This window comes from Rhinocladiella mackenziei (genome assembly GCF_000835555.1).
Source record: "Rhinocladiella mackenziei CBS 650.93 unplaced genomic scaffold supercont1.1, whole genome shotgun sequence".
Taxonomy (NCBI): Eukaryota; Fungi; Ascomycota; class Eurotiomycetes; order Chaetothyriales; family Herpotrichiellaceae; genus Rhinocladiella; species Rhinocladiella mackenziei.
Genome location: NW_013550604.1, coordinates 727,187 through 739,229, shown reverse-complemented (window position 1 = coordinate 739,229; position 12,043 = coordinate 727,187). Strand labels below are relative to the sequence as shown.

Here is a 12,043-nt window from a genome sequence, read left to right as displayed (position 1 = left end):
ATAGATTGTATATTATCAAAAACTTGTCACAAATATAGTTGTTAAGAAAGCACGAATTTTGCATGAACATGGCTTTGTCTCGTGGTAACAGCTTGAGCCCTGGCTAGGGATGAGTGTACGAGTAGCAAACCGTCGAATAGGTGGCAACCTATTGTTCGCGACGGGACCGACTCATTCTACTGTAAAGGTGATGAACGGTTTAGCACTTGAGTGCTTGTCTTGCAGGGAGGATGTCGTCGTCAAAGTCGTTTAGCAACCACACACCAAGCTCTCGTTACAAGAAAAGTTCAATGCTCTCCCATCTTTCTACCCACCCATGTTTGCTTGCCCCTTGCATAATCCATGCACGTAGTGCCCCGCTACAATACAAGTCACACCTGAAGGCCAATCAAATATTTTTTGTCATATTTCAGAAACATGACAGGAAAAATCTGATTAGCTTACCTTTTGAGAATGAGAAGAGCGGGAGGTTGATGCGTTAGCAAGACTAACCCTCAACTGACTACATTGCTCACATCAAAACGCTTCGATCATACACTAAACCCTCAGGCTGGTCTGCGTTAACATCGGTTGGTTACCCTAAGTCCATCGTCGTTAACGATTGACTTACCCCGGGCCAACAGAGTTACATTTTCGTGGCCGCCTAATTTCAATTCTTTCTTGATACATACACCTAGTTAACCCGCTGGAATGAGACATTTCTTGCGTTCAGGGACTACCTCGAATGGCGTACACGGTCTGGCAAGTCCTGTAACTTCTGGACTTTACCATCTGACCAATAACTATGGTCAAACCGGCCAACAATCCGAAACCCAAGGTAGGTATAACTCTTAGAATCGAATACGCTTCAACAGAGACTGGCTTTTAGAACAAGGCTGACTCACCTTAAGTCCAGGGACAAAGTACCAGAATCGATACTATAAATCGTTCTAGTCTAGCAAGGACTAGAGGCCGAAGTAGCGTAATAAGAGATCGATGTGGCTGGTGTATTGCAAACCGTAAGGGCTATGAAAGTGCCAAACCCGTTTGTGGCAATTGTCGGAAGAAACCAGAGCGCTGCCACTGGCCTGTGGGTAACCATTCGAGAAGCGGATTAGGCGAATTGCGTATTTCACCAAGACCTAATGAAGATAATCCGCAGCACAGTGGGATTAACACAGTTGAAGAGGGTTCGATAAGCAACATTGTGGCTGGAGCACAATTGACGACGAATAATGCGCTGGCCCAAGAAGAACTTGTCCCTCTAAGTCAAGTTTTCAAACAAGTCGAACGGACCATGTCGAGTGTGGTCTTGAGGCAGCAATTGCCAGTTGAAGACCAGGTTCCAGGATATTCTTTGCAGGAGATGCAGCGTCTTGATCAAGTCCGAGTGAGAGTCCTCGAGGGCACTAGAGTATACCTAGGCTATGGTCCTCAATTGCCAGTGGTGAACGGAAAGATGGATTGAACTTCTAACTCTAACCCCTCTTCCGTTATGGTAGACAAGATGAGGTGGTTACATGTAGGTAGGATGTTAAGATCAAGCAAGGAAACTCTCACAGCGAGGAGAAACGTTAGACTTTCGGTGGCCAGTGTTAACAGAAGCTTAAGCAGGCTTGCAAACAAATAAATCAAATCAAATCGAGCCTCGAATATACATTACGCTGCGCCGATAATGTCCGCTCGAAGTCGGCTTCTCTGAGCCGTTATCGCAATATACTGAAGCCTCACTTCCTCTATTTAAGGTCTGTGGCCCCTTTCTTGTATCTTGTATTCGTCCTCCTAGCCTCCCTACATTCCTCCTTAAGCACGGTAGTTAGGTTAGTGGCTGAACCCTATCGGTGGCTGGATATCACACTACGGTGCCACCGGCAGAGGAATCCGCCACTTTGGCCAGTTGGTTTGCCGTTATGTAGAGTGCTTTTCAAAAATCCCATGGACTGCATCCGATCAGGCTGGGGAGGCTGTGCCGTACACGCTGCCGAAGGAACGAGACCACTGCCCCCGGTCCCCACTCGGTCATATGGTCGAAGAATTGGATCCGATGGCGGTGGTATATCATGGGATCCTGTCAAACAGCTGGAGCCTACCTGTGCCTATTGCCAAGAGCCCCTATTCCCTGGCGTATATAGAGGGGCTCTCCCCCTTTCTATAGCTGCAATCTATATACGAGTTTCACCCTTCTATCCGCCACTCTCAAAGTTCGACAGATCCGATCCATGGACCATGTAGATATCGAGGTTCGTACATTAACGTTCCATACGAGCCATCTCGAGTACGATTAGTAACGATTGTCTAGGTGGTTCACAGACTGGATCCGATGAAATACTACGACCCATCGGATCCAATCCATGGATCATCTCGACGTCGAGGCTCGCCCGTACGCTCGGTTACGAACCCTCTCGAAGGTGATCAGTAGAGCTTCTCTGGGTGGTCCACAGACTGGATCCGATCCGTGGCCCATCTCAATGTCGACTTCCATCGAGTAGGGTGCCCCCCCGGCCACATGGTCCACGGATTAGATCCGATGACGGTGCCCCGGGGGGGGGGCCTTACCAGTGTTCGATCATAGGTAAGGTAAGAATGTTGTCTGGCCTAGGTTCCATTGAGGTTCTAGGTGCCCTAGATGGGTAAACGTAATGCTCCAGCCAGTGATTGCCGTCTTGTTCATACCGTTAGGAGGGTCACTGATTTAAACTCTTCGATGGTTGAACTTGTGTGGCTGAAGCTTTCACTGGCTGCGGCGCCGCATCAATGAGTTCGTTAGAGATGGGCTATAGGAGGGGGCCCTCTAATTTTTGGTATTTCCGTCCTAAGTCCTATATCGTCAGTATAGTGGTATAGATGGAGGATCGCGCGAGTCATAATCTATTAGAAGATACTGAATCTGTGAAGTGGGGGCTAAATAGAAGGATTACGATATTTGCGTTTTTCAGCTTAATTGGGTAAATATTGTCTAATGCTGACGAGCGCTGATTGGATAGAATTTTTATCCAAATTATCCAAATAAATCCAGCATCATAATTTGATTTGATTTGGAGAAGATCCTCCAAGGAGTTGAGGGCACCGTTACCTAAAGGGACCAGTTCCTGGTCCATGGGTATTTGTGTACGTGGGGGAAAATAATCCCATCCTTACCTTGCTGGACAAGGTTGGGTTGAACTTAGGAGCGGGACGTATGAAGGATCCTGGTAAAATGACCGTGATTAGTAAAATTGTGGAGAGGAGTGATTTCTTCACAGGTCTGTTGGATGATGGCAAAAGTACAAAGGTCCAGCTGGAGCGCTCTTTCGGTCTCTTTCACCCATATCAAACTTCTGTGCAACCTGAATTTGAATTAATGCTCTGGCTCTCCCAATGAGTGCAGGATAGAGCGCATCTATATATCTATCTGAACAGTGCCCTTCCGTGTTGTTGTCTGTACAACAGCCTAGCGGGCAACCATCTCATAAGTCAACATCAATCCTTTCCAGTATCCCAGCATATTCCCTGCCATACTGCAACGGCTCGACCTTGCCGCTGGTGAAAGCGCAATGAGCGACCCCGCCCTCATCGCCCGAGCCTGGGATGACCCCCCACTGGACGGGCTTGATTGCGGCGTCGGCATCCCACGCAGGCTGGTGACACGCGGCGGAGATGGCGGCGCTACAGCTCCCGACCAAGGGGATGGCGCTGGAGTGTTTCCGCAGGCCCAGCATGATAGTCGCGATGATGATGCACACCCCCGCGACAAGCACCAGGATCATGGCCAGTGGGGAAAACCCGCATGACGCGACGGCCACGGAGCTGAACAGCTCGCCCAACGACGTGTACTCGGCCACCACAGCCAGGAAAATAGACTGTGAGATCAGCCAGTGCAACAGGCCCGAAAGGGCCATTAAAGGGATCGCGACCTTGTAAGGTAGTTGCAGGAAATGCGTGCTCCGCTGGGGCCCGCGGGGTTTTGAGACACGCAGGGTTTTGCGCTCGTGGACAAAGTCGCTCCATTCCGATGCGAGCCACATGCTGGTCAGCAAGCCGTTGAGGTTGAGGTAGAGGAACGACAGGATCGTCTGGGGTAGGTTGGCGATGAGGATCGAGGCGATGATTCTTTCTGTAGGTCCGCCTTTGCTCCCCACGCTCCACCCGCTGATGATGGTCGACGGGTTGACTTTGCCAAACCCCAGGCTCGCGATTGTGAAGCCTGTGCCTTCGATGGAGGAGATGGCGAGGCGGAGTAACGCGCCCACCACGACTAGCGCGAGCAGAAAGAACCCGATGGTTAGGGACCAGCGGAGACGGCTCGCCGATTGGGACCAGCGCACGGTTTGAGGTCGGGCTACCGTGGACTTTCTGGCCTCTTCACCGCCGGCCTCTTCCCACTCGACGGACCAATGTCCCTTGCCACGGACGTATCTGACCACGTCCTTCTTCGAAAGCAGACAGAGCCCTCGTGTCGTCCTGTCGGATTCGTCGAGGAACGACTCGACCGCATCGCCAATGGTGATCAGAGGCCTGTCGCGCAGCCGGAAGGCGACGAACAGCATAACCGCAATCTTGACAGCATTGCAGGCTACCACCACAGCGACGATAGGCACGTTGCCGTTGAAGCTGCATTTCTCGGGCACGCGTTCGCTGAGGCAGTACTGTACATCGTATCCATAGGGCTGCCACTCGTCGGCTATGGCGATAATCTTGGACACAAACGTCTCGCAGGGTAGAGCGTAGTTGAGCGAATCTCGTGGGACAGTAATTTTGTCGTCGATTTTCGGGTCGCTGGTACAAATCCTATCATCCCGTTTTTTCCATCAGTGGGATGCGCACAAGTCGACTTTTTTTTGGGAGTGGGGAAGAGGGGATGGAGTAAAAGCTCACCATTGAAATTGGTACAGACCGGTGTAGAAGTATTCCGTATCGAAAATGAGCGAAGTGTCGACTGTCTCGTTTTTAGTGACCAGCACCAGATTCCGTCTGTCGCTGACAAAATTTGTAGCGTAGGCTTTAATGCACGCAACCTTGTCTAGCCGCTCATAAACGCCCGGAATCCTAACGTCGGCGTGGATCTTTGTAGGGTCGGCGACGGTATCCGAGGCTGGATCAGCGGAGGTGAAGGTCGGGCTGTCGATAAAGTCTTGCTTGACGAAATATAGACCGTAGTCATTAGTGGATAGGGATTTGTAGAAGGCCGAATTGTACCTGAATAGATATATCAAAACCCAAGGACCCGCGCATAGAGATACAGAGAGCGCGAGATGCCTAGAGAAAAGGACATTGGCTTACATCAAATGTAGCGGCACCGACGACAGCCCCAACGTCAACCACAGGAGTGTCTTATAAGTAGGAATGCTTAGAAGATTTCGAACGCTGGGGACTCCAATATCGAGAAACCGGCCATTGACGTGGGCGCGATTAATCTCCGGCCTAGTCGGGGCCGACAGGCACTGCATACAGTAGTTCGACCCGCCGAGGAGGAGCGTGCTGATGGCATTAATGGCCAAATGGATCCAGATGTCCAGACGCTCGACTTTTTCACAATCGCCGTTAAACACCTCGACGAGGCCCGAGTCTGCCTTGTGGGATCCCAGCCAGGCGAGGCCGACGACATTGATCAGCAGCGACACCACCGCGATCCCAGCTGCACCAAGGGCGCCGCTTCTCCAGCCGTATAGGCGGCTGGACCAGGTGAAGCACGGAGGTCGGAGATGTTTCTTTGGGGGCCGGTCGAACATCGTTTCTGTAGGGATGGGATCCGCGTGGTCCAGAAGCGGTATCTGGTCTTTGAACGCGTAGCTGGAGCTGGACTTGGTCCGAATCGACGACAGTTCGACATCGTAGTCTGCTTTGGAGTCTAGGTCGTCGGTGTTGGCGCGTTGATATGTCTGTCGTGGCTGAATGAGGTCCATTTTTTGGGACACAAGTTGCTCTCAAGCCTTTTCCGTCCAGGTTCGCTGCAAAGGCATCGACGACGCTGGAGCTTTGGAATAACTCGCCCTCATTCCGCAAGACTGATTGTTCTAGAGAGGCACAAGAGAAACAGTCCTGTAGTTTTTTGCGGGGATTTGTAGAGGGTTATTCGCTTGCACCTAGGTAGGGAAGGCCTAAGTCCTTCAAGATTAGTTCAGTATCATATATATCAAAGTCTAGATGACTGTAGTAAGCGTTATATTTAGGACAACAAGATAACCGACCCTAACGAAAAGTTAAAATCAATAGTAAGGATGCTGCCTGTTCTCGTCGACCGTGCTTGTTTGGTGTCAGGATACAGAACCAAACAACGGGCCCAGAGGTCAAGAAGCAATGCAAGAGATTCGGCATTTGCGGAAAGGTTTGAAAAAGATGGAGGCCTAAGAAAGCCGGATCATCACCTTTTTGGTCGAGTGATCCTCAGGAGGTGGATTGTCAAAATACTGCAAGGTCGTGGGTCTCCATGACCAATGATAGGTCAATATTGAGTTTCAGCCTTACGCCGTCGTGTTTGGTTCGACTTTCCGTCTTTTACGCCGGTGGCTACTTATAACTAATGAGGGGCCAGGGTGAGGGGTTTTGAGTAAGCGAACAGCCTTAACAACAGTGAAACACGACCCCCAGGCGATACTCCCTAATTACGAAATTTGATTGACCAGGGCAAGAATCACCGCTGCGCCTGAGTCTAATGAAATTCCCCAGCCTCTCTACTGTGCAGCATGAGTAGGCGTACAGAAATTGTCGAGAGAATAATAAAAACTGTCGATATCAATGCTCAAGGAGGATACTATGGCAATGCACTGCAAACGGCATCAGTACGTGGTCACGAGAGGGTGGCGAAGATACTACGAGACACTGGGGTGGATGTCAATAATCGAGGATACTATGGCAATGCACTGTAAGCAGCATCAGTATATGGTCATGAGAAGGTGGTTTAGATGCTAACGGACGCTGGTGCTGTTAAATAAGGGGACACTGGTATCTTCTTCTCGAAATGAATCTCGATACCCTTGGTTGCTACTTGTTTTATGTTACATCTTGATTTTGATATTACGGGTGTTGAGCTTTCCCGCTGCTCTTATTTGTGGATTAGTCTGCCTTAAATGTTCCGAAGATGGTAATGCAACGGACCATACTGTGGTATCCAGGGTGATTTTCGTCAGTACGCCTGAAGGTCTTGGCAGGCAAACAGAATAGCTTCTGGGTGTATTGATAGAGGTCGCTCAGCTAGAAGGCAGTTCCCCCGCACCTAGAATATCACCTGTAGAGTCACGTGGTTTAGTTTTGTACGAAGGAAAAATTACCCTAGATACCACAGTATATTGGTCGATTATTGGATAATGGGTGATATTAGGGCTTGGCTGTATATAGTAAAGCCTCCGCTGTCACTGTGGGGCGGAGAATCTTCAGGTGTATGTATGAGTGACACCGGTGTGCAAGAGGCAGTACGTGTATGATCGAACTTCTTGACTATTGGAAGCATTCCTCTATTCATATCGGCAGAGGCTAGACCAATTAAGAGTCAGCCTACTTTCGACAGGATGTTCTATTCACATGCGAGCCAAACATTGTGTCATCGAGTGCTATGGAACTTTGATTGCGGCGAGATCTTCTGCAGTGACCTATCGAGAGACTCTCCATTCTACCCTTCGACCGTCTAATCAATTTTGGAGACACACACTATGATTCAATATCGTCTCCCTCGAGATCGCACCGTCTAATACCTCTTCGTCCTCAAACATGTCTTCAGCGTCTGTCGAACAAGGGAGTTATTATACACAGGATCCACCACTGAAACACTGGTAGAAAATTTCCATAGGAAACGCCATTCTCGACGGTTGCTTTGCACAGCAACGAGACTTCCGCAACGCCTATAAAGAGGACATCAGTAACACAACAAGTAGATGGAAAACAGAGCATTCAATACATTTCAAGTAGTACCCCGTATGACAGCATCATCTTGGGCGCCTCCCGTACGCCGAAGGATTACCTCTGTGAATGTAAATATTGTCAAACTGGGGTGGCAAATTGAGATGTATTGAATGTTTTGTCTCTCTAGCAACTAGTCCTGCCAGATTTCTAGTATATATACACGCTTGATTGACCCCTTTTCTGCTCCTATTCTTCCCCTATATCCTGCATATGCGTGACAACCCTTTTCCAAGTAAAGCGGTACTGCTCATTGTTCGACACTAGACGACCCGAGGTATTCCGCCGGCCCTATATAGTAAGGAGGTTCTAATCCCTCGAACGTGGTATAGATGGCGGTGATAGCTTCAGCTAGGTCAGCCGGAAGCGGCCCAGCTTCAAGAGCATCGAGAGTCTTGTGGAGCTGCTCGATCTTCGAAACTCCAAAGATCAGCGCGTCACCATACATTCCATCCAAAACACTGTGAAACGCTGTCCATCTGAGCGCAGCTGCATGTCCGCTGATGTTATGCTTCTCAGCAGCATCCCGGACTTTAGCTACTGCGGCATGAACGGAAGGATGACCGTAAACGGTACTATACAGTTTCCCGATCATATTCTCGTAGTCCTTGTCAGGTTTGAACTGGACATGAGTGCTTGGAAACTTACATCTTCACTCCACCGTGCTCCGGTGCCAGCATTGCTGGAAAAAAGACCACCCGCTGCAGGACTGATGTAAAGGTTAGTTCCATGTCAATACCGGTTGCGATATCAGACTACCTGTAGGCATAAAAGGCGATGTTATGCTGACGCAAGAGTGGAAATAATTCTTTCTCGCCTCCTCTAACAATCGCATTGTAGTGGCCCTCATATACGCTGGGTTTGGCATAACCGTTGTGCTCGCTTATCTCAATGAATCTCTGTACTTCCGCGGCAGAATAGTTCGAAAGTCCGAACTTCTTAAATTTGCCTTTTTGGATAGCGTCATTCATTGCCTTTGTTGGATCCTCAAATGGCGTTTTACGATCAGGTACATGCAGAAACACCGTTTCTACAGTTGAAGTCCGGAGATCCTCAAGGGACCGTCGAATACTCAGATCAACCTTCAAAGATTCATGATCCCCAGGCTGGCCACTTTGAACTTTGGTATGAATGGTAAATCGAGAGGGAGCCCCGGCTTGGCCAAGTCGTTTCTCAGAACCAGGATAGTTACGGGCTGTGTCAATGTGCCTGTAACCGCGATTGTGGAATGCTTGCAGAAGGGCCTGAACGTCTTCTTCGCTATCAAAGTGCACGATCCCGGGCTGCTGGGTAGCATCGCCAATCTATTATGTTCTGGTTGGAAGCAATCAATTGCGGCTAGCGGGGCATACGTACAGTGTGCGTACCGAGAATGATATTCACAGGAGCTTTGGGAGACATAATGGGCCTGGAAGGACAATTAGAGAGCCTGAATTTAGAGATGACTGGCTGTGATGGCATGTGATGTATATTATAGAGTTCGACAACTTGTTTCTGCTCTGGGAATATTCATGCAGCATCCACATCGTGACGTTTCACGGAGTATCATGCCTCCCTTCTCCGCATTCCGCAAGCCGCTTCCATTTCATGTTACTAATCTTCAAGTGCTTGACCCGATATTGGGCACCATATTTCCCCTTGTCGACCATGGCCTATCTCTAAAAATCTGCTTCGCGATACAATTACCCCGAGACTGCATGACCCCACTTCTCTAGGTGGAGGGCATCCTCGCCTAGAGCCGTTAAACGTGCTGAGTACGTCTTGCCGCGTCGAATTAAACCAGCTTTCTCGAGATAATTCGGAATAGGTAACGCCGTGCTCCGCAAAACTCCAAGTAGACCTTGGCCAATTGTGTTCGCTTGGGCTCCATAAAAGTGCGGTGTTCAGGGCTGAAGAAAGTCCGCACCTTTGCCGCACTACATGCCCGCACATATTCCCGCCACAACGCCCGCGCGCCAAAATTCACCCGCATGCGGCCCCCCAAATATCTCAACGCTTGCCTAGATAATCACGCTTACTACGGAGAACATACTAGACAGTCTAACAATCAACTTCTGGTCACGGCGATCCCTGGTGGCTCAAAGCTTCAGTTCTGCGATCGAAGCATCGACTGATCCGCTGTGTGGCGCAATGAGCACATTTTTCTCTTCTTAATAAGCTTGCCTTAGACTATCCTATGCCGCAAATCGAAGCAACTGCGGAGATAGGCCGAGAAGAATGTATCGCCCTCTCCCACCGGCACTCGTCCAGCACCAGTTGCACGACAAATTTACTAGAGAGCAATGTGTTAAAATTGGCGCCGTGCGTTATCGCCCCAGCGGTGGATTCGAAGGAAGAATTCTTGGTCGCTGTTGGACTTTTCGGCTCGATGGGCAGCAAAAGCCTGTAAGAGTGCTTTATGGCGAGCTTAGTGAGGTCGAACGAGCGGAGACTGTGAAGATACTCTCAAACGAGTTTGATTTTCTACGCCGAGTGCAAGCCGACAAAGACTCAGGACTCAAATGGATCCTCCTTGAGGCCTTAAATGAAGTCATATGTACACCACGTTCGAGGAGGAAAATAAACTAGGACGATTCTTGGAATTCATAATATAGTCTCTTGAGAGTTAGCCAACGGTAAGACATGTTCTACTTGTCCTGCTACTTCTATCAATCCAGCATTGAAGCTTTTCTGTACCAATTACACATATCCAGACCACCCTCGCGAAATCATCGAGATCCTCGGCTGTATGTTGTGAGATGAGAGCTTCGGGTTGCAAAGGCGATACCAAAAGCGGGGCTTTTGCACAAGAGAGTTCGAACCATTCCACCGCGGACTCTGCGTCCCACAGACCACGACGTGCAGTAAACATAGCAGCTCCGGTGCAATAGGCCCGGCCCTTGGTCATGGTTGGATACACATTGGTGACTGTGTCGATGATGAGCTGAGAGCGCCGAACGCTTTCGGTCAATATCCATAGCCGCCACAGCTCCGAGACGGTGTCATACTCCCTATCAAAGACATTTGCCGTCCATTGAAGAAAACGGTGATCCCCGTAGCTGTCTCCTTCTCGGTAGCGAATCACTGCTTCCCACATCTGTTTCACCCAACTCCGCAGCTTTTGGAGCTGCCGCTCGGCAGCAGCTCGTGCGCGGACGGAGCCATCAAACAGTCGTATGAACACGTAGATGAACAAGGACTGGACACGCGCCAGGTGGCCCAGTATACCTTGCGTGCCGCATGCAGTCGGTAAGCTCTGGCTGGTAAGCGCGCACGAGCGCTCCTCAGCAATCTGCAGGATTGTCCGCTTCACCGCGGGAAAACGACCATTGTATGTTGCAAGTGTTGTGAAGGCATCCTGAAGACATGTTGGCATTCCCTCCTCATAAAGCCGCCGATGAATGAAGCCATTGTAGCCATTCTTGACCCAGAGCTGCAGCATCGCCTCTACAGCGTCGATAAAACGTTCTAATTCAAGATCAATGGAACAGGCTGGTTCTTGGTTGTTCTGCTGCATAACCCACGTCTCATCTTGGAGAAACCAGGGGTGTGGCATATTGGAGAGGTTGCGATTGTCAGGTACAATACTCCCAGCCAAAGCGCCCGTACTAGGAGCCGGTAGTGTTGGGACTTCCGCGGTTGTCACATCTGGCAGTGAAAAATCGAGCTCAGTGAAGTCTATTGCATCCCAGTCCGCGAAATCGAGGCTGCTTCCGCGAGCATTATTGTCGGTAGCATTCTGTGCAGGAACCAGCCTTTCAGCCTGGCTCTCATACGCAAGGGGGTACCTTCGTCGGCTCTTGGGCTGCGGATAAACGCAGTGGATGTCCTTGCGCAGGCACCGCCGGCACTCCGGAAGCTGCTTATCGCACCTACGCTTGGACTCAGCGCAGGCAATGCAAGCTTTTTGGCGGGGAATTGCGGGCATTCTGAGGAACTATAGAATCGAGAACATTAGGCACCAAGGTGAAATCCCACCTGAAATCCCCGTTGCGACTTATGATGTCGATGTCCTTCAAACTGCTGACTAATATGCGTCGCAATATGGAGTCAAGGATTTTCCCTAGCGTATCTCTTACATTCAATGGCGCTTTGCTGAATTGGTATCGTAAGTTGGCACTGCACAAAACGCATAAAACGAACCTCCTGCAGCCATGGATATACTTGTATGGATGATCGTACATGCCATTTCTTAGCTTGAATTTGAGTGTAC

General features: G+C 49.8%; 4 protein-coding genes across 4 annotated transcripts; 1 reads left to right on the top strand and 3 right to left on the bottom strand.

The window, feature by feature from the left end:
* Window positions 1–690: 690 nt before the first annotated feature.
* Window positions 691–1,447, top strand: Z518_00261 (uncharacterized protein; the record flags this gene model as incomplete). The annotated part of the gene is made up of 2 exons (XM_013420864.1): window positions 691–817; window positions 939–1,447. 2 exons carry the CDS (start codon window positions 691–693, stop codon window positions 1,445–1,447), a joined length of 636 nt encoding a protein of 211 aa, XP_013276318.1.
* A 1,978-nt stretch (window positions 1,448–3,425) lies between these two features.
* Window positions 3,426–5,861, bottom strand: Z518_00260 (uncharacterized protein; the record flags this gene model as incomplete). Its single annotated transcript, XM_013420863.1, has 3 exons — window positions 3,426–4,746; window positions 4,834–5,154; window positions 5,239–5,861. The coding sequence occupies 3 exons, from the start codon at window positions 5,859–5,861 to the stop codon at window positions 3,426–3,428; spliced, it is 2,265 nt and encodes a 754-aa protein (XP_013276317.1).
* Window positions 5,862–8,101: 2,240 nt separating this feature from the next.
* On the bottom strand, window positions 8,102–9,252 carry Z518_00259 (uncharacterized protein; the record flags this gene model as incomplete). Its single annotated transcript, XM_013420862.1, has 4 exons — window positions 8,102–8,449; window positions 8,500–8,560; window positions 8,611–9,155; window positions 9,208–9,252. The coding sequence occupies 4 exons, from the start codon at window positions 9,250–9,252 to the stop codon at window positions 8,102–8,104; spliced, it is 999 nt and encodes a 332-aa protein (XP_013276316.1).
* A 1,204-nt stretch (window positions 9,253–10,456) lies between these two features.
* Window positions 10,457–11,758, bottom strand: Z518_00258 (uncharacterized protein; the record flags this gene model as incomplete). The annotated part of the gene is made up of 1 exon (XM_013420861.1): window positions 10,457–11,758. One exon carries the CDS (start codon window positions 11,756–11,758, stop codon window positions 10,457–10,459), a length of 1,302 nt encoding a protein of 433 aa, XP_013276315.1.
* Window positions 11,759–12,043: the final 285 nt, after the last annotated feature.